Source organism: Panthera tigris, chromosome B4 (assembly GCF_018350195.1).
Source record: "Panthera tigris isolate Pti1 chromosome B4, P.tigris_Pti1_mat1.1, whole genome shotgun sequence".
Lineage (NCBI taxonomy): Eukaryota > Metazoa > Chordata > Mammalia > Carnivora > Felidae > Panthera > Panthera tigris.
The window spans coordinates 79,872,251-79,897,797 of NC_056666.1; the positions used below are offsets into that span (position 1 = coordinate 79,872,251).

At 40.5% G+C, this 25,547-nt stretch overlaps 2 protein-coding genes across 2 annotated transcripts in view; one reads left to right on the forward strand and one right to left on the reverse strand.

Annotated features, from left to right (window-relative positions):
- The first annotated feature begins 90 nt into the window (after window positions 1-90).
- The window catches only part of NCKAP1L (NCK associated protein 1 like), a 56,923-nt gene continuing 31,466 nt past the window's right edge, over window positions 91-25,547 (forward strand). The window contains exons 1-4 of the mRNA XM_007081429.3: window positions 91-201; window positions 18,444-18,812; window positions 19,921-20,031; window positions 20,764-20,856. Coding sequence (XP_007081491.1) covers window positions 18,711-18,812; window positions 19,921-20,031; window positions 20,764-20,856 — 306 coding nt within the window. The 5' untranslated portion in view covers window positions 91-201; window positions 18,444-18,710. The remainder of the gene's footprint in view (window positions 202-18,443; window positions 18,813-19,920; window positions 20,032-20,763; window positions 20,857-25,547) is intronic.
- On the reverse strand, window positions 8,585-14,901 carry LOC102968267 (gametocyte-specific factor 1-like). The gene is made up of 7 exons (XM_007081428.2): window positions 14,794-14,901; window positions 13,118-13,230; window positions 12,550-12,670; window positions 12,267-12,368; window positions 11,031-11,097; window positions 9,512-9,582; window positions 8,585-8,763 (listed from the first exon to the last, which is right to left on the reverse strand). The coding sequence occupies exons 2-7, from the start codon at window positions 13,208-13,210 to the stop codon at window positions 8,750-8,752; spliced, it is 468 nt and encodes a 155-aa protein (XP_007081490.1). The 5' UTR covers window positions 13,211-13,230; window positions 14,794-14,901; the 3' UTR covers window positions 8,585-8,749.

Here is a 25,547-nt window from a genome sequence, read left to right on the forward strand (position 1 = left end):
CTCGCGCCATTCTCCTTTTTTAGCCCATCCTCCTGGGGGTCTCCGGAACGGTAGTGGCCTTGCGTGGGTGGAACCCGCCCTGCCTTCCTCGGGGTTCGTGGCGGCCATCTTAGGAAGGCGAATGTGCGCTCGAAGCGGGAATGAGACTGGTTAGGGCCGGCTGCTGGTGGGAAGGAAGCCTTGTTGGTGTCAGTTACCCAGGTAGAAGTGTAATTTGGATTTTGCGGGGCGGGAAGAGGGAAATCGTAAAGGAGACAAGCCTACAGAAGAGCCTAAACAAACAAAACACCAAGGACAGGAATCTAGTTGTTTTTGTTTAGCAAGCGTTGTAGCATCTTAAAATTCAGAAGTCAATAATAGTAGGTAAGAATGCTTGGGAGGGAGGATGACCTCGTTGGGTTAAAGGGAGTTTTAGAGTTGAGGGGAGAGCTCAGTGAAAAGAGTTGGAGAGGTGAAGGGAACCAGAACGCTATAACTTGATAATGGAAACCCAAACATAGATTTGTTCGCCCTGTTGTGGAAACTGTGATACACACACACACACACGCACACACGCGGTACTTGTCCCTGAAATGCTTAGGAAAACAGGCCTAGAGTGGATGAAAGGCAAAATAGCAGTATAACAGATGTCGAAAATATGGTCAGGACTGGAAATTTACATTAGGAAGAAATCACTGAGGCCCAAAGTAAGCTGGGAACGCTTTATGGAAAAAAGGGACTTGTGGTCTTTGAAGGTTAGACAGGAAAAAAGGAAGATGTTGACATCTGTTACGGTAGATCTGGTGATACTATTTTTCAAAACCAAGAAGTAAAAATACGATATGACAAAAATTTTTGTACTCCAAAGTATAGGAGGCAGTATGAGAGATCAGTCTGAGTACTGAAATATTGGGATTTTTGAAACATATCAGTGACTAATAGAGCCTAAATGTGACTTAGGAGAACTTATCCTGATAGCATGAACTGAATGTGGCTTCAGTGAAAAGGATCACAGATGGGACATTTTATTTTTCCGAGAATACTCTGTAAACATAATTTGTTACCTGTTTGTTTTTTTTTTTTTAAGATTATCAGCTCTTGGACTTAGGAGTGTGCATCACAGTCTTTGGCTCATATTAAGACCCTAAAAAGAAATGTGTTGTTAGGCGCCCTGCCCAAGCCATTCTTGTAGGCTAGTGATTTTTAATCTTGTCTGTACATTCCAATCATCTGGGGAGCCCAAGTTCCCCTTCCAGACCAGTTAATCAGAAAGGGCTGGGCATAGTTATTTTTAAAAAGCTACCCAGATGATTCTAATGTGCAGTCAAGGCTGGGAACCACTGACCTAGGCACTGTTTTGCATTTAGGAAAGCTATTCTTTCACCTGAGTGGCCTGGATAATTCCTGTGAAGGAGGAGCAAGCTGTTAAAGTGCTTCTTGAAAGATAATAGCTAAGAATGAAAGCTTCACTGCAAGCCTAGCGCAAAGCATTTTAGAGAAAGCTGCTGTTTCGGCAAATCGGTTTCAGATTGTTAGGAATATCTTAAGGTAACCTTTCTGAAATTCTAAACCTCTTAATTTATCACATCATTCATGCAGATTGGTGGGGCCAATGTGATTTGAAGTGAAATGTGATTTTTCAGGCTTCAAATTGCAGTAAGCTGGTGAAATTGTTGACATTGTTACTGTGACCCATAAGTACTTTTCAGATACCTGCAGACTGAAATTTCTGAGGAAGACCTAGGGCTTGAGAGGACGGAAGGGGTGGGTGGGTTCCAAACCAGAATCCAAAGTCAGGCTTCACTGCGTTCAGTAATGCGTCAGGGTGACAGGATCCTCAGCTGAGAAAGCTGTTCCATTTAGCAGGAGTGAACAAGCCCACCAACTTGTAAACAAACTCCCCCCCCCAACTTTCAGTGGAGATTTTAAAATAAAAATGCGCCACACATCTATTCTTTCTATTCTTAAATGCTTTGTTCATTCATCTCCAACCTAGAAAGTTCCTGCTTTATCTAAGATCCCTGCTGAGTTGTCTTTCAGACTGGCTTTTCAGCCAGGTTGAATATATTTGAAAAGGGAAAAAAACAAACCAAGGCATTTACACAGGGTTAGCCTAGGAGCTAGAAGCTAGCTAGGATTAATACCATAAACCGAATCTGATCCTGGCTGGTTCTCTCTGATGATAGGCTAGCATTTGTCCTTAAATTATAGATTATGTATATTAAATTTTTTAAAAAGTTTATTTTGAGAGAGAGAGCATGTGTGTGCGCTCATGCTTGGGATGGGAGGAGGGCAGAGAGAGAGGGAGAGAATCCCCAGCAGGCTTTGCACTGTGAGCGAGGAGCTGGACATGGAACTCCAACTCACGAACCGTGAGATCATGACCTGAGCCAAAATCAAGAGTCTGGTGCTTAACTGACTGAGCCACCCAGATGCCCCTATAGATTATATTTTTGAACTAATAATTATAAGGTAAAAACAAACACTCTGGACTAATGACTATAAAGACAGATCTGTACCCTAGTGATTAAAAAAACAAATCTTTGTTAGAAAATTAGTTTTCTCAGCTTTTAGGATGGAAGGAACTCCAGTAGTCCTTGAGATTCTTTGGGAGTTTCAGTGTTTGAGATAGCCCAATAAAACTGAAACTTTAGTCCACCGGAAGACTAAAATATTAAATTTCTTTGTTTCTGGCTTGAGTGCTGTCAACAAAATCCTGATTCTCTTATCTAATTATAGATGCCGGTCAGTAGTTAAGTGCATAATTAAAAATAGGAAAATTATTGGGGCACCTGGGTGGCTCAGTTGGTTGAGCATCCGACTTCTGCTCAGGTCATGATCTTGCGGTTCGTGAGTTTGAGCCCCGTGTCGGGCTCTGTGCTGACAGCTCAGAGCCTGGAGCCTGCTTCCGACTCTGTGTCTCCCTCTCTCTCTGCTCCTCCCCTGCTCATACTCTGTCTCTCTCTCTCCTTCAAAAATAAATTAAAAAAATAGGAAAACTATTCAATAAATACAATTGCAAAATATTTCAAAATGAGAGAGCTAGGGGATCATAGTAGATGTTCTTACTGATGAGGATAGATTGGGAAGTATTGCTGTAGAGGAGGGTGAAAAGTTGGGCCTGGTTACAATTTTTCAGGGAAAGTAGCACAGAGAAGTGCTGCCAGCAGGGAGCCAAAGAAAATAAATTTATGTTTAAAGAAGAGTCCCTAGTGGGAGTTTGGATTGAATAATAACCAATATTAAGCTCGAGAAACACAGGATAATAAAGGGTGAATAAAAATAGTGATTTTTAGAGGTCCCTGGGTGGCTCAGTTGGTTAAGCATCTGACTTTGGCTCTGGTTATGATCTCACAGCTTGTAGGTTCAAGCCCCACATCGGGCTCTGTGCTGACAGTTCAGAACCCGGAGCCTGCTTCGAATTCTGTGTCTCCGTCTCTCTCTGCCCCTCCCCGGCTTGTACTCGGGCTCGTTCTCAAAAATAAACAAACATTAAAAAAAAAAGAAGTAGTGATTTTTGAAAAATTTGTACTTTAATTCTGTGGCTTAATATATAAATGTCATATACCTGTGTAATTCACATTGCCTATAACAGTTACCAGTGGGCTTGAGAAATCTGTTCTCTGTGTTTTCTGTGACTTCCAGCTAGTTCTTTTTCCAGGAGTCAGCAACAAATAGCTCCTCACACTGTTTCTGATGCTGGCAGCTAAGATGTAAATTGTAAGTCAAAGTTTGCAAACCATTGTGAGTATCACTTGGCTTATGAACAAATCGGTGAGGAAATGGAACTGCTTAAAAGAAGTTTGTTGAAAAGGTGGTAGAATGGCAGAATTATACTAAAGAAATCTTACCCACTAAAAATTACATAAAGGACTAATCTTGCACTGAACAGTTCTAAAATTCTGTCATTCTGATCTGTTATTTTTAAAAACGTCAAATGTTTTATGAGGACTTTAAGATACAAAACAGATGAACATGTGGGAAGGGAAGCAAAAATAATATAAGAACAGGGAGGGGACAAAACAGAAGAGACTCTTAAATATAGAGAACAAACAGTGTTGCTGGAGGGGTTGTGGGAGGGGGGATGGGCTAAGTGGGTAAGGGGCATTAAGGAATCCACTCCTGAAATCACTGTTGCACCATATGCTAACTAACTTGGATGTAGATTAAAAAGTAAATAAATTATTAATAAAGCAAAAAATAAGATAAAAATAAAAATGTCACTCAAGGGTCATTTTTTTCTCTGAAACCTAATGTTTGCCTGGGATTAAGTTCTTATGTTTTCTTATAACCTCCTTCCACCCTCCTTCCACCCTCCTTCCTTCCTAGCACTTAAACTGTGTGTTAGACCAGTGGTTCTCAAAGTGTGGTCCCAAATTGCAGCATCAGTATCACTTAGGAACTTGAGAAAATGCCAGTTCTTAGGACTTACTACAGACGTACTGAATCAGAAGCTCGGGTGAGATGTCCTTTCATCTGTGTTTTAGCAAGGCCTTCATGTGATTTTGATACCCACGAAAGTTGGAGAACCATTGCCTTATACTCTTACTGTCAACATTGTTCCTTTATAATGGACCACGCCACTGTAGTTCTTAACATAGTGTGGCAAGCACAGTAGATACTTGATTATTTTAGAGCACAGGTGTATTTTGTCAGGAGCTGTTAGGACAACTGTGAGACATCATCTACCTTGTAAGAAAACGTGGGAAGAAGAGACTAAAATATTGGAGATTTGTCCTTTCCTCGTTTTATACCACAGTTGCTTGGGAAGCCTGCACAGAAAGGTCAAGAAGTATGGACCAACAATAAGATAAAGCTGGGGAACCAATGAGCTATAGTTTGGTACATTATGACATGAGTAATGGGCCTTAGCAATTGTTTCCCCATCATACTGTGAATGTAAGAGTAGAAATCCTAAACGTGATTGTAGGGAAGAAACTTCATAGCTAGGAAGGCTTGTTAGCATTACATAAATACAACTTAAATTGCCTTGTTAGGACTTTTTGGTGAAAATGAGTGATTCTGGTTACCAAGGTTTTTGAAAGATTGATTTATTCAGTATAAATATTTAATCCAGGGCACTGAGTCTTCTTTATACCCCATGTCTATATAGATTCTTCATGTTCAGCAACTTTGATTTTTCTTTTTTTTGTAGGCACAGAACTGTTACATAGTCAAGATCATGTCTCTCCTAAAGCACCTTATAGTAAAATAATAATAAATCAGAATGAAGGGACATTAAATGGAGACATAAACCACCTGTTATGGGAGTATGGGGGAATAGTTAAGACTTTGGAGATCTAGGCAGGCTTTGAGGCAGTTACTTTGAAACTTTGCTTTTTTTTTTTTTCCTTTTAAGTATTTTTCCATAAGTTTGTTTACTTTCAAAGCTTTGACCAAATGTTACGTCAAAGGCCAAAAAAAAAAAAAAAAGTGATATTTTAGTTTCTATTGTGCCTTCCTCCAATGAACTCAAAACTTCTCAAAGTGAGATTTGAGTAGATCTGACATCTATATTTTGAATGGCAGCTGCCTAATTAATGATGTTTTATTCCTTAAGACTAGGGTGGCCAACGTGGTGGTGGTGTTGTTATCCTAGGATAATTATTGTTCCCCCCTTCATGCTCAAGAGTATCCTGGTTTGAAGAAAAGATTATGTGGTCACACCAATCAATTAAGACTACATGGCTTTTTAGGGGACGATACCATATACCTAAGATATGATAAAGGAAGACATCTTTGTCTTTTGGGCTATTTTTCCTAGGAAACATTTTCTTAAAGTTTTTTTCAAAGGTTTATTTATTTTTGAGAGAAAGAGAGAGAGAGAGAGAGACTGTGAGCTGGGGAGGGGCAGAGAGAGAGGGAGACCCAGAATCTGAAGCAGCCTCCAGGCTCTGAGCTGTCAGCACAGAGTCCAATATGGGGCTTGAACTCACAAACCATGGGATCATGACCTGAGCTGAAGTTGGATGCTTAACCAACTGAGCCACCCAGGTGCTCCACCTAGGAAACATTTTAATTTTCATATAGTTTGGTGTTAATATACCAAAGTGTAATTTAAAAAAATCAAAATCTGTGTAAGGCCTTAGATGAAAATCTTGTTTATATTATGTAAATACAAGGGAGCAAGTCAGTAGCCCTCCTTTGTACAAAGTATACTAGAATGTGCTAGATTCTATAGGTATCTAGTTATTCTCCCTTCTATTTTCTGCTTTAAAGGGGAGAAAAAGATCATCTGAAAAGGATCTAGAAAGTATTTAGGTAGGAATAAGTCTCATAGGGTCAGAAAATATCCATTTGATTACAATTTCTACTTTTAATTGTAAGTCTAACTATACCTGAACTAATCAGTAAACTAGCAAAAAACTGAAGTCATTATTTAAAAAAATTTTTTTAATGTTTATTCATTTTTGAGAGAGAAAGAGAGACAGAGCACAAGCCAGGGAGGGGCAGAGAGCGAGGGAGACACAGGATCCGAAGCAGGCTCCAGGCTCTGTGCTGTCAGCACAGAGCCCTATGTGGGGCTGGAACCCATGAACCAAGTGATCATGACCCGAGCTGAAGTCAGACGTTTAACAGACTGAGCCACCCAGGTGTTCCTGAAGTCATTTTAAAATTAGTTAGCTGCAAAAAACAAAAAACGAAAAACAAAAACAACAGCTTAAAAGGAACAAATTTTGGCCTGTTATAAATTGGGTCTTGATTCAGTTTAAGCACCAAGTATGTGAATATCTCCTAGATGCATAGCACCAGGCTAGTGATATATGGTATAGCAAATACAAAGCAGCATGTGATTCTGACTTCTCTTGTGAAGATTTGTGGTATGGTTGAGGTTGGACACCTGGTAAGTTTAAATGTGGTGAGGCATAAGAAGTAGCCTTAAACAAAACAAAACAAACAAACAAACAAACAAAAAAACAGCTAGAAAGAGATTTCAATGGTTGAAGGGCAAGGGGTAACATTTAAAAATGAACAGAGTAGCAAAGAATAAGGTGTATATAAGATTGGAATAACCTGACTTCTATAGAGTTAAGAAGGGAGATTTGGAGACATGCTCCAGACTCAGCTTCTCATAAAAATTATATCTTTTTTGTTTGTTTTGTTTTCTAAAGTAGTCTCCATGTCTAACATGGGGCTTAAACTCACAACCCTGAGATCAAGAGTCACATGCTCTACTGACTGAGTCAGATGCTCCTAAAAACTGTATCCTTTTTTTTTTTTTTTTTACTTCTTTTTAAAGTTTTTATTTTTTAATTTACATCTAAGTTAGCATATAGTGCAACAGTGATCTCAGGAGTAGATTCCTTAATGCCCCTTACCCACTTAGCCCATCCCCTCTCCCACAACCCCTCTAGTAATCCTGTTTGTTTTCCATATTTAAGAGTCTCCTAGGGGCGCCTGGGTGGCGCAGTCGGTTAAGCGTCCGACTTCAGCCAGGTCACGATCTCGCGGTCCGTGAGTTCGAGCCCCGCGTCAGGCTCTGGGCTGATGGCTCGGAGCCTGGAGCCTGTTTCCGATTCTGTGTCTCCCTCTCTCTCTGCCCCTCCCCCGTTCATGCTCTGTCTCGCTCTGTCCCAAAAATAAATAAAAAAAAAGTTGAAAAAAAAAAAATTAAAAAAAAAAAAAAAAAAAAAGAGTCTCCTATGTTTTATCCCCTTTCCTGTTTTTATATATTTTTTTGCTTCCCTTCCCTTATGTTCATCTGTTTTGTATCTTAAAGCCCTCGTATGATGAAATCATATGATATTTGTCTTTCTCTGACTGACTAATTTCGGTTAGCATAATACCCTATAGTTCTATCCACATAGTTGCAAATGGCAAGGTTTCATTTTTTTTGATTGCCCAGTAATACTCCATTGTATGTGTGTGTGCGTGTGTATACACGCACACACACATATATACCACATCTTTATCCATTCATCTATCGATGAACATTTGGGCTCTTCCATACTTTGGCTATTATTGATAGTGCTGCTGTAAACATGGGGGTGCATGTGTCCCTTAGAAATAGCACCCCTGTATCCCTTGGATAAGTACCTAGTAGTGCAATTGCTGGGTTGTAGGGTAGTTCTATTTTTAAGTTTTTGAGGAACCTCCATATTGTTTTCCAGAGTGGCTGCACCAGTTTTCATTCCCCAAAACTGTATCTTTTAAACATGGAAGGTTTGTACAAAATTAATTGAAGAAGGTTGATCTGATGGTCATGTAGTACATGACTTGGAGTAGGAGAAAAATAATCGGAGGATAAAGAATCTGATTAAGGGGGTGCCTGGGTGGCTCAGTCGGTTAAGTGTCCGACTTCAGCTCAGGTCATGATCTCATGGTTTGTGAGTTCGAGCCCCACGTCTGGCTGTGTGCTGACAGCTCGGAGTCTGGAGCCTGCTTCAGATTCTGTGTCTCTCTCTCTGCCCCTACCCTGCTCACGCTCTGTCTCTCTCTCTCTCTCTTAAAACTGAATAAATGGTAAAAAAAGAAAAACAAAAAAGGATATGACTAAGGTTACTGTATTTCCTCCACTAATAAGGGAAATAGGCAAAAAAGCCCTCTAGCCTTTTGGTTGACAAATGAGGATATGAAAACAAGGAAGACTAAAAAACCAAATGAAGCTGGTCACAGGAAGGATATTCTTTATTTAAATAAATAAAAACATATTAAGATGCCAACAATGACTGGAGTTGTTATCTAAAACTTGACAGTTAAGATTCCCCCAAAGTTTGAAAAAGGACAATACATTTTCTGTCTGCTGGCTCTTTAATCCACAGCTTCTCCATCAGTTTTTCTGACCTATGGGTAGAAAGAGAACATTAAAGTAGTGTCATTTTTTATAGTGTTTTTATAGAAGACCTAAGCTCGATATGTGTTAGTTGCACTTCAAATAGAGTTTTAGACAGTTCTTTCTCCATACTCTGACTTAAAGGCATTGGGACTTTCCTTGCATTCTACTATTTGGTGTGGAGAAGGACTTAGAGTAGAAAATATGGTTTATTTTTTTAAAGAATAAAATTTTGTCTAAGAAACTTTGAAGATTTAGAATACGACATTAGTGATTAGTTAAAACTATGTTAATATCATAGAACTATGATATTGTTAGTTTTTTTTTGAGAGAGTGCAAGCATAAGTGTGAGAGGGGCAGGGGCAGAGGGAAAAGGAAAGTGAGAATCTTTTTTGTTTTTTAAATGTTTATTTATTTTTGAAGGAGAGAGAGACAGAGTGTGAGTGGGGGAGGGGCAGAGAGAGAGGGAGACACAGAATCCAAAGCAGGCTTCAGGCTCTGAGCTGTCAGCACAGAGCCCATTGCGGGGCGCGAACTCACCGCGAGATCATGACCTGAGCCGAAGTTGGATGCTCAACCCACTGAACCACCCAGGTGCCCTGAAAGGGAGAATCTTAAACAGGCTCCACACCCAGTGCGGAGTCCGACTTGGGGTTTGACTTCATGACCCCAAGGTCATGACCTGAGCATAAATCAAGAGTCAGACACTTAATTGACTGAGCCACCCAGGGACCCACTAGTTTAAAAAAGTTACGCTACCTTTTCTCCAGGACTTATAGTTGTTAGGATGTTTTTCATCCATAGTCTCTTTTTTTATGTCTCCTGAGTCACTGTAGAAGATAACCAAAAAAGGAAAATTAGTTGGAGACCAGCACTGAAGATTTAGTTTAGATAATCAGTTCTAGGGGATTAAAATTACTTTATAAAAAAGGTTTATTTATTTATTTTGGGAAAGAGAAAGGGAGAGTGTGCATGAGTGGGGGAGGGGCAGAGGGGGAGAAAGAATCCCAAGCAGGCTCTGAGCTGTCAGCACAGAGCCTGGTGTGGGACTCCATCTCACAAACTGTGAGATCATGACCTGAGCCAACATCACAAATCAGATGCTTAACTGACTGAGCCACCCAGGTGCCCCAGAGATTAAAATTACTATATCATTGTCAGAGTGGGAATTATTGACTTTGTGCAAGCTTCTGTTTATACAGTCCCTTTGTACTTCCCATACCCCTGTACATGTGGTGGGTAATTCCATTGATGGCTTCTCTCTCTCTCTTTTTACTTTTTTAATTTTTTTAATGTCTTATTTATTTTTGAGAGACAGAGACAGAGTACATTCGAGTAGGGGAGGGGCAGAGAGAGAGGGAGACACAGAATCTGAAGCAGGCTCCAGGCTCTGAGCTGTCAGCACAGAGCCCGATATGGGGCCTGAACCCATGAACCATGAGATCATGACCTGAGCTGAAGTGGGACACTTAACCAACTGAGCCACTCAGGTGCCCCTCTAACTCTTGTTTTTAAGTTTACTTATTTTATTTCGAGAGAGAGAGAGAGAGCAGGGGAGGGACAGAAAGAGAGGGAGAAAGAGAGAATCCTAAGCAGGCTCTGCACTGTCAGCACAGAGCCCAGTGTGGGACTCAAACTCACTACCCAAGAGATCATGACCTGAGCCGAAACCAAGAGTCAGATGCTTAACCTACTGAGCCACCCAAGTGCCCTGGCTTCTCTAACTCTTAGATGTGCCCTTCAAGCTTGTTAGGTTGGATCCTTGTTAGGTTGGTTCATGTGTAGTATAATAATTATTTTCCCTTTACAATTTTAGGAATTTTTTTTTATTTTTGAAAATATAAGATAGAATTGAGAACCTGTGTAATCAAGTCCTTAATGGATTGAAGTCCTAAGTGGAGCCTTAGGGAGGGAATGGAGGTACTCAGAGCCCATGAGTATAGATTTTTAAAAATTTATAATTGAAGTTTAGGCATCTGCCAGGTCTATGACGTAGTGGCCATCTAGCTTTAAGAATTGAACTTAAAGGTATTTTTCTCTCTGTTCCAATAACTTTAAAAAATTTTTTTAGAGAGAGTATGCAAGCGAGGGAGAGAGGCAAAGGGAGAGAGAGAGAAAGAGAGGGAGAATCTTAGGTTCCATGCTCAGCACAGAGCCTAATGTGGGACTTAATCCCATGATGCTGGGATTATTACTGAGCCAAAATCTACACGCTCAGCTGAGTGAGCCACCAGGCGCCCTACTATTCCAATGACTTCTGTAAGATGATTTATCTTACCTTTCACAAACCAGCATTTTTGGAGCAAATGTCTTAAGAACAAATAAAGGAGAATGATATGTGTTATCTAGAAAGGAGGAGAGAGGATGGAGATGTGATACAAGTACTAAGCATTTTTTTTTTTAATTTTTAATTTTTTTAAAGTTTGTTTATTTTATGAGAGAGAGGAACGCATGCTGAAGGGGCAGAGAGAGGGAGAGAGAGAGAGTCCCAAGCAGGCCCTGCCCCATCAGCATGGAGCCCAATGCAGGGCTCGAATCCATGAACTGAGACCATGACCTGAAGAGTCAGACACCCAACCGACTGAGCCACCCAGGTGCCCCAGTACTAAGCATTTTTAGATTGTTGCAGAGAAAGCTAGTTGGCAGCAGAGATTTGAATCTCTCTTCCATAGTTGTTGCTGGGAATTGCCTGTGCCGCCAGGGACAACGTTCCCACCAGTTTTACCTTAGGTGTGGCCATATGATTAGTTTTGCCAATGGAATGTGAGTGGAAGTATTTTCTTCTGGATCAAGCTGCTTAAGAGGCACCTGCACCTCCACTGTCTTTTTGTGGCAGTTTGGGAAGCCAAGCGTGGAAGGTGACAGTCACAGATGAAAAGAGCCTGTGGTCTCAATCCACCATCCCCACTGAATGCTTGCATTGGGCTACACAAGGAAACTTCTGTTGTGTTAAACCAGGATATCAACACAACTTGGAACTTTATCTGTTAAAGGAACTTGCATTATTCTAATACACACATACATCTTTATTTAATACTTATCTTATAAGGTAGGTGTTATACCTTTACAGGTGAGGGAGATGTGGTTGAGAAGTAACTTTCCTTATGGCCACAGCCTATAGTTGAACCTAGACTGACTGAAAAACTAGTGAATTCTTTATGGCATGCTACATTTTAGAGAAAGGATATCACTTGAGATGGGATAAATCCAAACCTTTTAGACTACACGTTTCAATTTATACCAATACTTTTTTCTATGGAAAGTGACCAGATATTGGTAAGGTAAGATTCTTTAAGCTGTTATAAATGATTTTTGGTTTTAATTAGATCCCTTTTTGCTGGGTTGCTTCTCCAGATGCAGATGAAATTCCCAGATTTATTTGACTGTGTTGAAGGATTTTGTGGGAGGAGTATTAAGACTTCATTTATCCAGGACTACAGTACTTATCAGCTATGAAGGACTTAGGGTCCAAGCCTTCACTTATGGCTGTGTTCACTGTTTCACCCTTGCTCACCTATGTTCCAGACATCAGGGTCTAGAATCTGATTGGCAGTATTAGAAAGTTTTTCATTTGGCTCCAAACTCGGAGAAATAACCTTTGGAAGATTAAATGGCTCTGAAATAAAGCAGATCAGAAGTTGTAGAAGCAGAGTAGAAACTTCCTTTTGTTTTTCATTCCTCTTAGTGGGCTAAGACTTCCCTAGTTATGAAATATGGAGGGCATGGGGCAAAAGAACTTGATGCCACTCATCTATCCTCCCCCCCACCCCCCCACCCCCCCCAAAAAAAAGACTTACCATCATCTACAGCAGTTCTATTGACACAGTTAGCCTCATGTTCCTTGAGCCTTTTGACTGGGACCACATGGCAAGCATTATATTTGCAATTAGCCATCTTTTTAGCTATCTTCAGATTTTTCTAAAAGAAAAAGGCTCTTGTGAAATGGCTATTAGGTTTTGCCTGTATTCTACCCTCCATTCCTTTCATGAAATGCTGAAGACAAACCATTTCCAACATTAAGAACTGCTAAGTGCTATGTATGGTCAGAAGCTTGTTCTTTTTTTTTTTTTTAATCTTTTAACTTTTTATATTGAGCTTATATTTCTTCCACCAGTGATTTAACATTTTTTAAAAAATTTATTTATTTATTTGAGAGAGAGAGAGAGAGAGAGAGAGAGAGAGATTAGAGAGGGAGAGAAGGAGAGAGAGAATCCCAAGCAGGCTCCACACCATTAGCACAGAGCCTGATGCAGGACTGGAACTCACAAACTGAGATCATGACCCGAGCTGAAACCAAGAGTGGGATGCTTAACCTACTGAGCCACCCAGATATCCCAACATTTTGTATTAACCAGGAAAACGTACCTTTCTACATGATGCCAGGTGGTACTGTAACCTGCTGGCTGGCATCCTGTGGTTTGGGTCATAAGGACATATTTCTAGGACTTCTGGCTCCATGAGGCCTAAATAGTAGGAACCTTGGGTTGACAAAGAAAATATTGACATTTAAGATCAAGTAGTTTTGACATAGGCCTACTTTCTGTTCTCAAAAAAAGAGGCAAAGATATGGGTATCTCCCTATGAAAGTTTTGCATGTCTAAAGCAATAGCCTAGTCAGCTAATAGGAGAACTTCACGGCTTACATGCCTTGGAAAACTAAAAATTAACATTTATACATACATTTTAGTCTCATGGGTTCTTTTGAATAGAATTCTGTGCCCCCAAATAGAGTATTAAACAGACAAGGCTCTTTGGAAAGCTCACAGTACTGGGGTAAGATGAAATTCACCATCAGCTTGAGTGTTCAGGAAAGCAAGGCCGGGGCAGCTGGTTCCTTTACAGTTCAGCATTGCTCCCTTCCTTCTCTTTGCCAAATCTATCTAAATTAAGCCCTTTGCTAGACAAAGATGCTACTTGTCAGATCAGCATAGCCCTTTTGGGGAGAGGGGAAGAGAAGAATGAACAGTACCATGTTCAAGTTCAGGCTACTTTATAATTATCTGCAAATGCCAGTCTGAAATCTTTAAAGTTGTACGTATCAGCATATGAAGACTCCTAGAAAGAACTAAGAATATACCATCTCAAATCTGCCACATTTGACTGCCAATAGGAGGCCTACTTTCCCTTATGGCTAGCTGTCTTTAGCTATCCTAGCAGACATTCACTTCAAGGACTCCCAAGTTTCCAGGCAACAGCTACAGCTGAGATTTCTGCAAAGCAGGGACAGCATAGTCTGATTGAGATGGGGGGGGGGGGGGGAGGATCAAGGCAGAGTGGCATAAGAAGGAAGGATAGAAAAGTGCCTAGAATAGCCCATTTCAATTCTGCTTTGGATCATGCCTAGGGCATAGACAAAGGGCACAGAGCTAGACTGTTAAATGTCAGATTTTCCTGAGAGCATTTAGATGATTAAGTCCAGGGATTTACACTCAGGTGCCTTTCAGGAACGCAAGCCAGGGTGGCCCTTTCAAGCTTACACTGCATGTTAATGATAATATTAGAGCCACGAACACTTATTATAAAGTGAATTGGCTTTCTGGAAAATAACACCTGCAGTATAATCCAGTATCATACAGTTATCTTTAGATTCTTAAAGATAATAGAAGAGCTTTAATACTAAAATGTAGTCTTCAGATAACCCCAAACCCTTATTTTATCCAGCAGCCTAGAAAAGTATAAAGTTTGATCAGACTGATAAGGCTGGTCTTAACAAAGAGTGCTTCAAAAGTGGCAGCAAGAAATGGTAAGCTTGGACCATTTGTCTAATTATCGATAGCTGAATATCCCATGTTGGGAGGCCAAGACTATAATGGAGGCCATTTGATTTAATACTATTAGACTTGGCGAGAATGTTGTAGCCTCGAAGCTACTTTGACAATTAAACTGAGTCTAGAGGCCTTTGAGATCTCTTACGTTATTCTTGAAGTAGTGTCTCTCAAGAATCTGAAGGGAAGTGTGTCTGAATCTGAAGAGGGAAACAATCCTACAAGTCAGAACAAGGCAAATTTCGCAGAAGTTTGGGGTGAGGGAGAGCAAAGTACCTTTGTCAAGTGATGTAAATCAACTTTCTGTTCAAGCTACTCAATTCCTCTTCTCCCACCATCTGGTCTATGGTTTCTCAAGAGGTTTGGAAGTTTTTGATGTCATAGTTAAGTCTTGAATGACTGTTTTTCAATCTTGGTTGTGCATGAAAATCACTGAGTAGTTTTAAAGTGACAGATCTTCCAGAACTAGCAGATCAGAATCTTCACACATGAGGTCTGGCTAACTGTGGCTTTAAAAGAGTTCCACAGGGGATTCTGACTTGTAGCCGGGGTTACTAGGCCCTGCCCCGGGGTAATTGAACCACCCTCAGAAGGGTTCTTCCAGTTTCCAGGAGGAACTGCTGCATGGTCTTTCCAGTGAAGTTTCTCTAAAGTCTACCAGTTGGAACAATTAGTCCCATCTTTAAATCTGGCCTTTTTATTTATGCGATGCTAAGTAGAATTTCACAGAAAGTGACATAAGCTCATCACATACTAAAAACACCCAAATTTTACTTTCTTTTTGGCATTCTTAATCCAGCGTACCAGGCCTTGAGCTGAATGTTTACAAACACCATATCATGTAACCACTTCTACAGGTATATGAGGAATCACCACGGTTTTATAGATTAGGAAACCAACTCCGTGAGTGAGAGAGATCCTGAAGTTACAAAGCTGGCACATGTTTGAATAACATTAGAATTATTTGAGGTAATACATACAAAGCACTTAAAGTACCGGGTCCCTAGTATATAACTAGGTCATCACTTCGCATGTAGGACCTTAATACAGTTTTTTTCGGTAGGAACTGTTATCAATATCTCCATTTTGCAGGCAGGGAAACTGGATCAGAGCTGCTAAATGATAGAGTTGGGATGTGGACTCAAGCTTTATGGCTCCATAACCTGGGCTCCTTGCCTCTAAATCATAAGGCTTTGTCCATTGGACTCAACTAACATTCAAGCCCAAAATCTGTCCTATGCCAAAATGTAGGGTTTTCACATATACTAAATACAAGCAAATAAGTGTTTTCCAGTCTCCAGCAATCTTACAGTTCAGCTGGGGTGGCAGTAGAGTATGAAACAGGCAGTCAAAGATGGGACCTAATTTAGATGTAAAATATGTGGTAGTGACCAAATACCGCAGGAGTTCAGCAAGGGCCGGACTTAGGACTTTTGGAGCCAGATCCAGAAGATCGAGTAGGATTTGGGTCAGCAAGAGGGAAAGCACACATCATGAGAAAGGCAGAAATGAATGTGGCACATTCACAGTAGACTACTAGGCTGGTCCCTGCTGGGTTGGGGAGTATATATTTGGGAACAGGAGAAAAGATTGGCTTGGTATGGAGAGTCTTCAACAAAATTTTCAGGAGGATAACAAATGCAAGTGAAAAAGATCCAATGAAACTATACTAACCTGATAAAAAGGCTGTGGCTATATGGCAGCTGTGCTTCCTACCTGTTGGTGCCTCAGCAACTGCTCTTAATCTCCCCCATCAAGGTGAAAGACCAGTAGAAATCCCACCAATGTCTTTAGTAGAACCTGGGTTTCTTTGAGAATAGCGGGTAATTCAAATCTTCAGGGCCAATAACACCTCATTCCAGGCCCCTAGCTTTCTAGGGAGTCTATCTAGTAAATAAACTGGAAGGCAGATTTCTGTTTTCCAGGAGTATAAAGTTTCCCTTAGGGATGTTTGAAATTTTGTGTGTTAAGCACTGTCATCTTGTTTCTTTAAAAGAGACATTATCTTGAGAACAAACATATTAAGATCTGTATATAATAATGCCAATCAGCTCTCCTATCCCTCCATCCCAGGATTTATTGGAATAATGTAAGAGCCCTGGATATGGAAAATGAGAATGATTGAAAAGTGGAAGGGGTGCCTGGGTGGCTCTGTCGGTTAAGGGTCCAACTTTAACTCAGGTCATGATCTTGCGGTTCATGAGTTCGAGCCCCGCATCAGGCTCTGTGCTGATGACCACTTGGGAGCCTGGAGCCTGCTTCAGATTCTGTGTCTCCCTCTCTCTCTGTCCCACCCCCGCTCGCGTTCTGTCTCTCTCTCCCTCTCTCTCAAATAAATAAATGTTAAAAATTTTTTTTAAAAGAAAAGTGGAGAAAAGGTATTGGAAAAGAAGTAGATATGAAGACAACTCTGTTTAATGTAGAATTTTTCTGAGGGCTTTCTGCTTTTCTCCTTGAAAGAAACATGAAAGTGAGTTGGTTTTCTTGAATTAGGGAGCTAAGGCCTGGTTAGAATGGCAAGAATTTTTTAGTGCTAAAATTTATTCAGCCTTCTAAGATTTAAAGTCTATTAACTACTTTTCCCTTGTTAATCTCAGTTAATATGGTTCTTCATGTGGCCTATTTCCCAATTTAGTCTTAATAATTCAACAAACAAGACAGCAACTTTACTAAGTGGTTGAGTCCAAGAGGTGGTGTTCTAGATCAGTGTTTCTCAACATGTATTTGATGGAATATTTGCACCAAATCCTCCCATGGTACTTAGAAATGCAGATTTCTAGGCCTCACTGCAGAGTTACCAATCCTGAATCTCAGAGGATAGGGATTGATCTCAGTTTCTTAAGCACCTTTAAGAGCCATTGTACTAGATGGGGGCCTGGGTGGCTTAGTAGGTTAAGCATCCAATTCTTCATTTCAGCTCAGGTCATGATCTCACAGTTTGTGAGTTCAAGCCCCACATCGGGCTCTGCTCTGACAATGTGGAACCTGCTTTGGATTCTCTCTCGCACTGTCTCTCTGTGCCTTCCCCACTTGTGTGACTGTTCTCTCTCTCAAAATAAATAAATAAACTTAAAAAAAAATAAATGAACTCTTGTGCAAGAGCAGTGGTTCTCAAACTTGAGAGTACATTGGAATTACTTGGAAGGCTTATTGAAACACAGAGTGCTGGACCCTACCCCAGAGTTTTGGATTCAGTAGGTCTGGAGTGGGTCCTGGGAATATGCATTCTAACAAGTTTCTAGATGATGCTGATATGACTACATTTTAAGAATCACTGTATTAAAGTATTGTGAAAGATATGAAGAAGTATTAGATACAATTCCTGTCATTAAGGGGCTTATGATGTGGTTGGGGGAGATAAGTCATATACTTAAAAATATAGTGAAGAATATGGTGTTCTGTATAGTATTTGACACTGGAAGGGATAATGTGGAGGATTTGGGATTTAATCTGGGCCCTAAAAGATGGATAGGCCTAAGGTTCAGCTGAGAATAACATAGGTGTTCCTTTTTTTTTTTTTTAATTTTTTTTTAAACATTTATTTATTTTTGAGAGACAGAGAGAGACAGAGCATGAGCAGGGGAGAGGCAGAGAGAGAGGGAGACACAGAATCTGAAGCAGGCTCCAGGCTCCAAGCTATCAGCACAGAGCCTGATGTGGGGCTCGAACTCACAAACCATGAGATCATGACCTGTGCCGAAGTTGGACACTTAACCGACTGAGCCACCCAGGCGCCCCTAACATAGGTGTTCTTGATAGGGATATATAAAAGAGAAAAAGCTTAAAGGTGGATGGGAGTGGGGTAGTCGATACTTGTTTGTCTGGTGCAGAGCTTTTTATAGGACTCTAGTGAAGGGGTAAGGCCCAAAAGGTTGGTGCTAGACTGTGAGGAGCCTTGAAAGCCTGTCCCTCTCCCCTGCCTCCAGCAACTTCACAGTCTTACCAAAAATGCTACACAGCTAGAAAGAGGAAGTGTCTCCTGCTGAGTGTGCAAGAGGAAGCACAAGAAGATTCTGAAGGCCTGTGAGCTGTAATGACTGCTTTCCCCCATGAGCCAATTGTAGAGGCTACAGGAAGACCAGCGCACCAACCAGGCTGGGTCCCTCCGCCCAGGGGGTGTCACCACCCAAGCTGAAAGTGTTTGGGGAGATTCGGCATTGCTGTCCGGATACTCCTCTCTTTCGGTGGCCATCATGTCTTTGACCTCTGCCTACCAGCATAAATTAGCCGAGAAGCTCACTATTCTGAATGATCGAGGTCAGGGGGTTCTCATCCGCATGTATAACATCAAGAAGGTAAGCATGAACAACTGGGCCAGTACTAATTATTCCAGCAACAGTAGGGCAGGGGACCCCGTGGCTGGCAGTTCCAGGGGCTAGACTCCTCTTCTTTCCCACTGGCCTTCAGTCACTCGGATTACATAGGCCAGCCAGTGTAGGAAGGCACAACGGGAGGCTCTTTTTAAGGGCTTTCCCCTTCTAGATATGATTCTCGCCCCAATGAGAGTGTCTGCTTTCTGCTGGGCATATGGAGGTAGGAAATAATTTTGTTCTGAGTCACTTGAATAAGGTCTGGGATCTAGAATTCTGGGTCTCATTGTTTATTGTTGATCTCCCATACTCTGAAGACATCCAAAGTTGGGTCTCTGGCAAAAACTTTTCCATGGAAGTACTTACCTAAAAGGAAGAAAATAGATATTTCGATAAAATATGGGTAGGTGCCTTCTGAGATACTTAGAGTCTGAGAGTTCATGCTCTGGTTGTGTGTGTATGCTTAGGATAGGATCTGTTGAGTTGAGAGAGGCTGGTGACAAGAGTGAGACTAGGCGGGGCTGTGGGGTGGGGGGTGGGTGGGGGGCAAGGAGCTGGGCCTAGGGAAGTAAAGAGATAAAGACAGGGGCGGGAGTGGGGAGTTTCTGGAAGAGAAAATAGGGAGAGGAAACTTTTATGCATTTTGTAATAAAACAAATCACCAGGAACATGGTTTGTTTGACCCCGTGACTCCTACAAATGCCCTCTGGGTGAGATACTTAGATATGGACATAATTGTGACACATTTGCCCATGAAGTCTAATTCAGGAGCAGCTGCTTTTCTCACTCCTTCCGGCTTCAGCTGAGGGGTGGGGAGAGAGCTTCCTCTTTGCGCTGGGGCCCCAGCAGACGCTGAATTCGCTGAATTCTTCTCCGTGAGACAAGATACCCAGGTTGTTCAGCTCTACTGATAGTTGGCTTCATGTCTTGGAGCTTGTTCCTCGTCTACTTAACAGTAGACTTTCATAATGCTTTCATTATGAATTCTCAGATTCCCTTTCCATGAGACTGTGTGAGAATGAATGCTACAGGGAGGGGTATGTTTGGAGAGACAGGAGAAAGGGTTGAAACAGAGTGTGCTTTATTGGTGCAGACTTGCTCAGACCCCAAATCCAAGCCACCTTTTTTACTGGAAAAGTCCATGGAACCTTCTCTCAAGTACATCAACAAGAAATTTCCCAACATTGATGTCCGAAGCAGCACGGTGAGAACATGATCCCTCTCCTCTCTTTTCTCTGAAATAATTCTGTGCTTGGATGGCTTAAACTCTCCTCTTTTAACTGCCTTTTTTTGAACTTGGGCAGGGCATAGAGTAGCCTCCTTTTAGTTTTCCTGGGCTCAACCACAGGGCTTCAGGCTCTTGTAATCTTGAGAGTTCTGAGATAAGATGGGATTCTCTCAGGGTAAGCTAGAGCAAAGCATTGCCCCTTTCTCTGTTGCAAGATTCATGAGAACACTTTGTTCTTGTAGAGAAAGACAGCTTGGTCAACCCAGCAGGGTACATTTATTTTACCGTTGTTCCTGTTTCCCCCTCTGTTTCCTTGCTGATTATCTGAGAATCAGGCATCTCATGGAATGTTCCTTAGTTCTCCTCCATTAAATATTAGCCCTAGATTTCTTACCATTATACATATAGCATCTTCTCATTCTGCTTCTTTTGACTTTAATATAAATGACAAGCCTCTTTGACTGAAAGAGACCTTGAAGTTTCCTCTCATTTAGCACTCTGTATCTAGTCAAGATTATACGCATCATCTTACCTAGAGACTCTCCTCTGTTTAAGACCTTCAGAGCATTGGAGATTTTCCAACTTTGCCTGTTAGTGTATTTCAAGTCTTTTCAAGAATGTTTTAGGCATGACTCCTATTCTTCTTGGATTACCTTGAACAATTGTGTTATTTTGTGTTTTAAAATTTTTGCTTTGTGTTTCCCTCAGCAACATTTAGGACCAGTACATCGAGAAAAATCTGAGATAATTAGATTCCTCATCAACTACTACCAGTCATTTGTGGATGTCATGGAATTTCGGGTGAGCTCTCTCTAGCCTAGGACCCCAGTATAGGCATTATCCTTCTGAGGCTATTCCTTCTTTAGTAGATGTTCATTTATGTTTCTTAATATTGTTTCTTGAAAAAGTAAGGGATTGGGGCGCCTGGGTGGCTCAGTCGGTTGGGCGACCGACTTCGGCTCAGGTCATGATCTCGCGGTCCGTGAGTTCGAGCCCCGCATCGGGCTCTGTGCTGACAGCTCAGAGCCTGGAGCCTGTTTCAGATTCTGTGTCTCCCTCTCTCTCTGACCCTCTCCCATTCATGCTCTGTCTCTGTCTGTCTCAAAAATAAATAAACGTAAAAAAAAAAAAATTAAAAAAAAAAAGAAAAAGTAAGGGATATGTACTGATGTGGAAGGATATCTTGGTTAAAGAAAAACAAGTTATAGTGTATGATATAATTACATTTCATTTATGGGGCACCTGGGTGGCTCTGTTGGTTAAACGTCTGATTCAGCTCAGGTCATGGTCTCACGGTTTGTGATTTCAAGCCCTGCATTGGGCTCTGTGCTTACAGCTCAGAGACTGGAGCCTGCTTCGGACTCTGTATCTCCCCCTCGCTCTGCCCCTCCCTGCTTGTGCTGTCTCTCTCTCTCTCGAAAATAAATAAACATTAAAAAAATAAAAATAAATAAATAAAAGGATACATAGGCTTGTATATATATATATAGTGTTAGTATGTACTTGGACAGATTTGGAACATTATACATTTAACTGTTAGGAATAACTACCTTTGGGAGTAGACTATGATTAGCTTTAATTTATTACACTGTATATATTTAAGCATTATTAAGTATTCAAGTATTTTAAGTACCATTCCCCAATATTTTATTACAAATCTGAAAAATTTCAAGAATATTACAATGAATATGATTCTATTCTTCTCTTAGATTTCCTAATTGTTAGTATTTTACCATGTTTGCTAATCTTTATTGTTTTCCTGAACCATTTGAGTCAGTTGCAGATGTCGTGCCATTTCCCTTCCTAAATACTTTAGCATACATCTAAGAACAAGAATATTTTCTTACATAACCCTAATATAATTATCGCACTCAGGAAATGTAACATTACTGCAATATTATTAGTTTTAACATACAGTCCGTGTTCACATTCTACTAGTTGTCTCACGTATAACACATTGGATTTAGCTGTTATGTCTCTGTAGTCTTTTTTTTTTAATTTTTTTTTTAACGTTTTATTTATTTTTGAGACAGGGAGAGACAGAGCATGAACAGGGGAGGGTCAGAGAGAGGGAGACACAGAATCTGAAACAGGCTCCAGGCTCTGAGCTGTCAGCACAGAGCCCGACGCGGGGCTCGAACTCACAAACCGCGAGATCATGACCTGAGCCGAAGTTGGCCGCTTAACCGACTGAGCCACCCAGGCGCCCCTGTAGTCTTTAGAATAGTTCCCAACCGTTTTTTTTTTTTTTTTTCCTTATGTCTTTGATGACACTGAGTTTTTGGAGTCCAGACTAGTTATTTTTCAGAATATCCCTCAATTTGGATTTCTCTGATTTGTTAACTCTCTGATTGTAGTTTTGGTAGCAATACTACATAGATGATATTTTCTTTGTGTTTTAAATAATGAGCGGGTACTATTTTTGTAAATGTAAACAAACTGTAAAAATTATTTGGTATGATGTTTTTGAAGGGCAAATTGATGATGTGTTTCAAAAGTCTTAAAAACACATTTTTTTTTTTTTTAAAAGTTTGTTTTGAGAGAGAGAGAAAGAGAGAGAGAGAGAGAGAGAATGAGCCGGGGAGGCATAGAGAGAGGGAGAGGCAGAATCCCAAGCAGGCCCTGCTCTGTCAGGACAGAGCCTGACTTGCCGCTCAAACTCACCAACCATGAGATCATTGACCTGAGCCGAGACGAGTCCATCGCTTAAGGGACTAAGCCCCCAGGCATCCCTAAAACACATACTTTTTAATGTAGTAATTTTATTTCTAGACGTTTTTCTTAAGGAAACAATCAGAAGTACAGAGATATGTAAGAGTATGTACTCTGTTAAAAAAAATAATGTACTCTTTTGCCTTATTTAAGATAGTGACAAATTGATAATTGATGTATCCGATATATAGAGGTTTGGTTAAAAGTTCAGAGTATATGTCTATAAATGAATATTATGCAGCTGTGAAAGATGATAATATTTATGATAATCAGCATGGAAAAATGTTTTTCATATATTCTTTAATCTCAAAGCAAATTATAATACAGTAAGACATAAGATGTCTCTAATATGTATATTTATATGGGGAAACACGCATATAAAGAAAATTTGAACTTCTGATTGGTGGGATTTTGAGTGATTTTAAAAATGAATTAAAATTATGCTTGTTTGTATTTTATAATTTTTCTGCAATGAGCATGTGTTATTTACATATTCAAGAAATAACACAGATTTTAGCCATCTGAGCAATCCAAGTTTGCGATGGTACCATAGGATTTCTTCAGATGAAACAAGAGTATGGAACCCTGCTTTGGGTGCCCCGAATCTACCTGAGGGGGCTAATCCAGGCCTTTCATCACACAATGAAGTGGGGTCATGGAAAACTGTAAAGTCTGAAGGAGGGTCAGGTCAGAAGTTATTAATCTTGGAACTGAGGGTAGTGGTTAGGAAGAAGGTAGGCAGGCACTGGTGGAGGTGGTGGAAAGAATGCTGGATGCATATAAACTAGGAAACCTTTGGGTCCAAAGGGGATTTTAGGACACCTTCTGGTTGCTGCATTGGTAAAGTTCTGAGCCCAGGGTGTATGGTATCGCTCATTTAGGGTAAGAGGAATAATAGAGACACTGAGATATTGTGCATTGTAAAGTAGGTAGGCTCTGAATCAGACAGACCTGGTTTCAAATCTCAGCTTTACCATTTGCCAGATGTATAAATTTAGACAGGACACTCTTTGGATTCCAGTTTCTTTATCTATAAAATGGGGAAATAAGATCTATGTGGGGTATTTGTGAGAATTAAATGAGATGATGCAGGGAAAACATCTAGCTCAGTGTTTAGCATATAGTAAGGTTATAGGCCAACAAATGCTAATTCCATTCTCTTTTGATTCTTACCTTTAGAAGATGACTTATGTAGTGACATTGTGTGAGTGGCTGATAGTAAATCTCATCTATAATCTTTGGGAATTGGGTTTCAGGAAGGTGTGGTAGAAAGGCCCTCCTAGCAAATGAGGCAACATAGAGGTAGACAGAGATTTAGAAGTCATGTAGTATACAGGGAAAATCATGAGCTCTGTGTTCTAATTCTGATACTATCCCTTACTAGTTAGTGATCGTGGGCATGTATCTTAACTGCTCTTAGCCTTGGTTTCCCCATGTATTAATTTATTTTTAAATTTTGTTTGTTTGTTTATTTTTTTATTTATTCATTAGAGAAAGAGAGGGAGGGAGGAAGAGAGAGGGAGAGTGTGCATGCATGGAGGAGAGGGACAGAGAGAGAGAGAGAGAGAGAGAGAGAGAGAGAGAGAGAAGGAGAATCTTAAGCAGGCTCCACGCTCTGCACAGAGCCGGACATGGGGCTTGATCCCACAACCCTGGGATCACGACCTGAACTGAAATCAAGAGTTAGATGCTCAACTGGCTGAGCCGCCCAGGCGCCCCAATCCCCCATGTGTTAATTTAGATTAGGTCTTTTGGGGAAGATAACGTGGAAACATTTTTTCCTGTTTTAATAAGTTTGACACATATATGCACCTATGTAAAAACCACCACAGTGAGAGTATAGAAAATTTCCATCACTCCAAATGTTTCCTGAGACTTTTTTTTCCCAGTTCAATCCCTATCTCCTCAACTCCTGGCCCCAGGCAACCACTGATCTGCTTTCTAGATTAGAATTTTCTTTTCTTCTCTTTTCCACAGGTTCATATAATTAGAATTTATACAGCATGCATTCTTTTGTATCTGGCTTCTTTCACTCAGTATAATGTTTTTGAGATGTCTCTCTGTTGTTTCATGTAACTGTGATTCATTTCCTATTTTTGTGGAGTACTGATCCGTTGTATGGATACAATTTATCTATTTACCTGTTGATGGCCATTGGGTTGTGTCCATTATGCATATTGGTGGCCATTATGCCCACGATGCTATAAACATTTGAGTACAAGTCATTGTGGCAACATATTTTTCATTTCACTTGGGAAAATAATTTAGAAATTGAATTGTTAATGGTATGTGTATGTTTAATTTTGTAAGAAACTGCCAAACTTTTTTTCCAAAGTCGTCGTTCCCTTTTCTCCTCCCATCGGTCATATATTAGTGTTCCAGTTGCTCCACATTCTCATCAGCACTTACTATTAACTGACTTAAATTTTAGCCTTTTCATGGGTATACAGTGTTGTTTTAATTTGCATTTCTCTGATGACCAGTACCGTTGAACATCTTTTCATTTGCTTATCGGCCATGTGTATATTTGTTATTATCAAGTATCTGCTCAAGTCCTTGGCAACACATTTTTAAAGTAAAAATATATATATTCTTTGATCTAGCAGTTCCACCTTGTAGAAATGAAAGTACCAATATGTTAGGAATAGGGAACAAAGGAGAGGCCATGGACTGGGAACAAAGAAAATGTCCATCAGTGGGAAAAAAGGCTGAATGAATTGACCACAACATGGGCTATTATGTGGCCATTAAAAAGAAGTACATTAGTGTTCTACCAGATG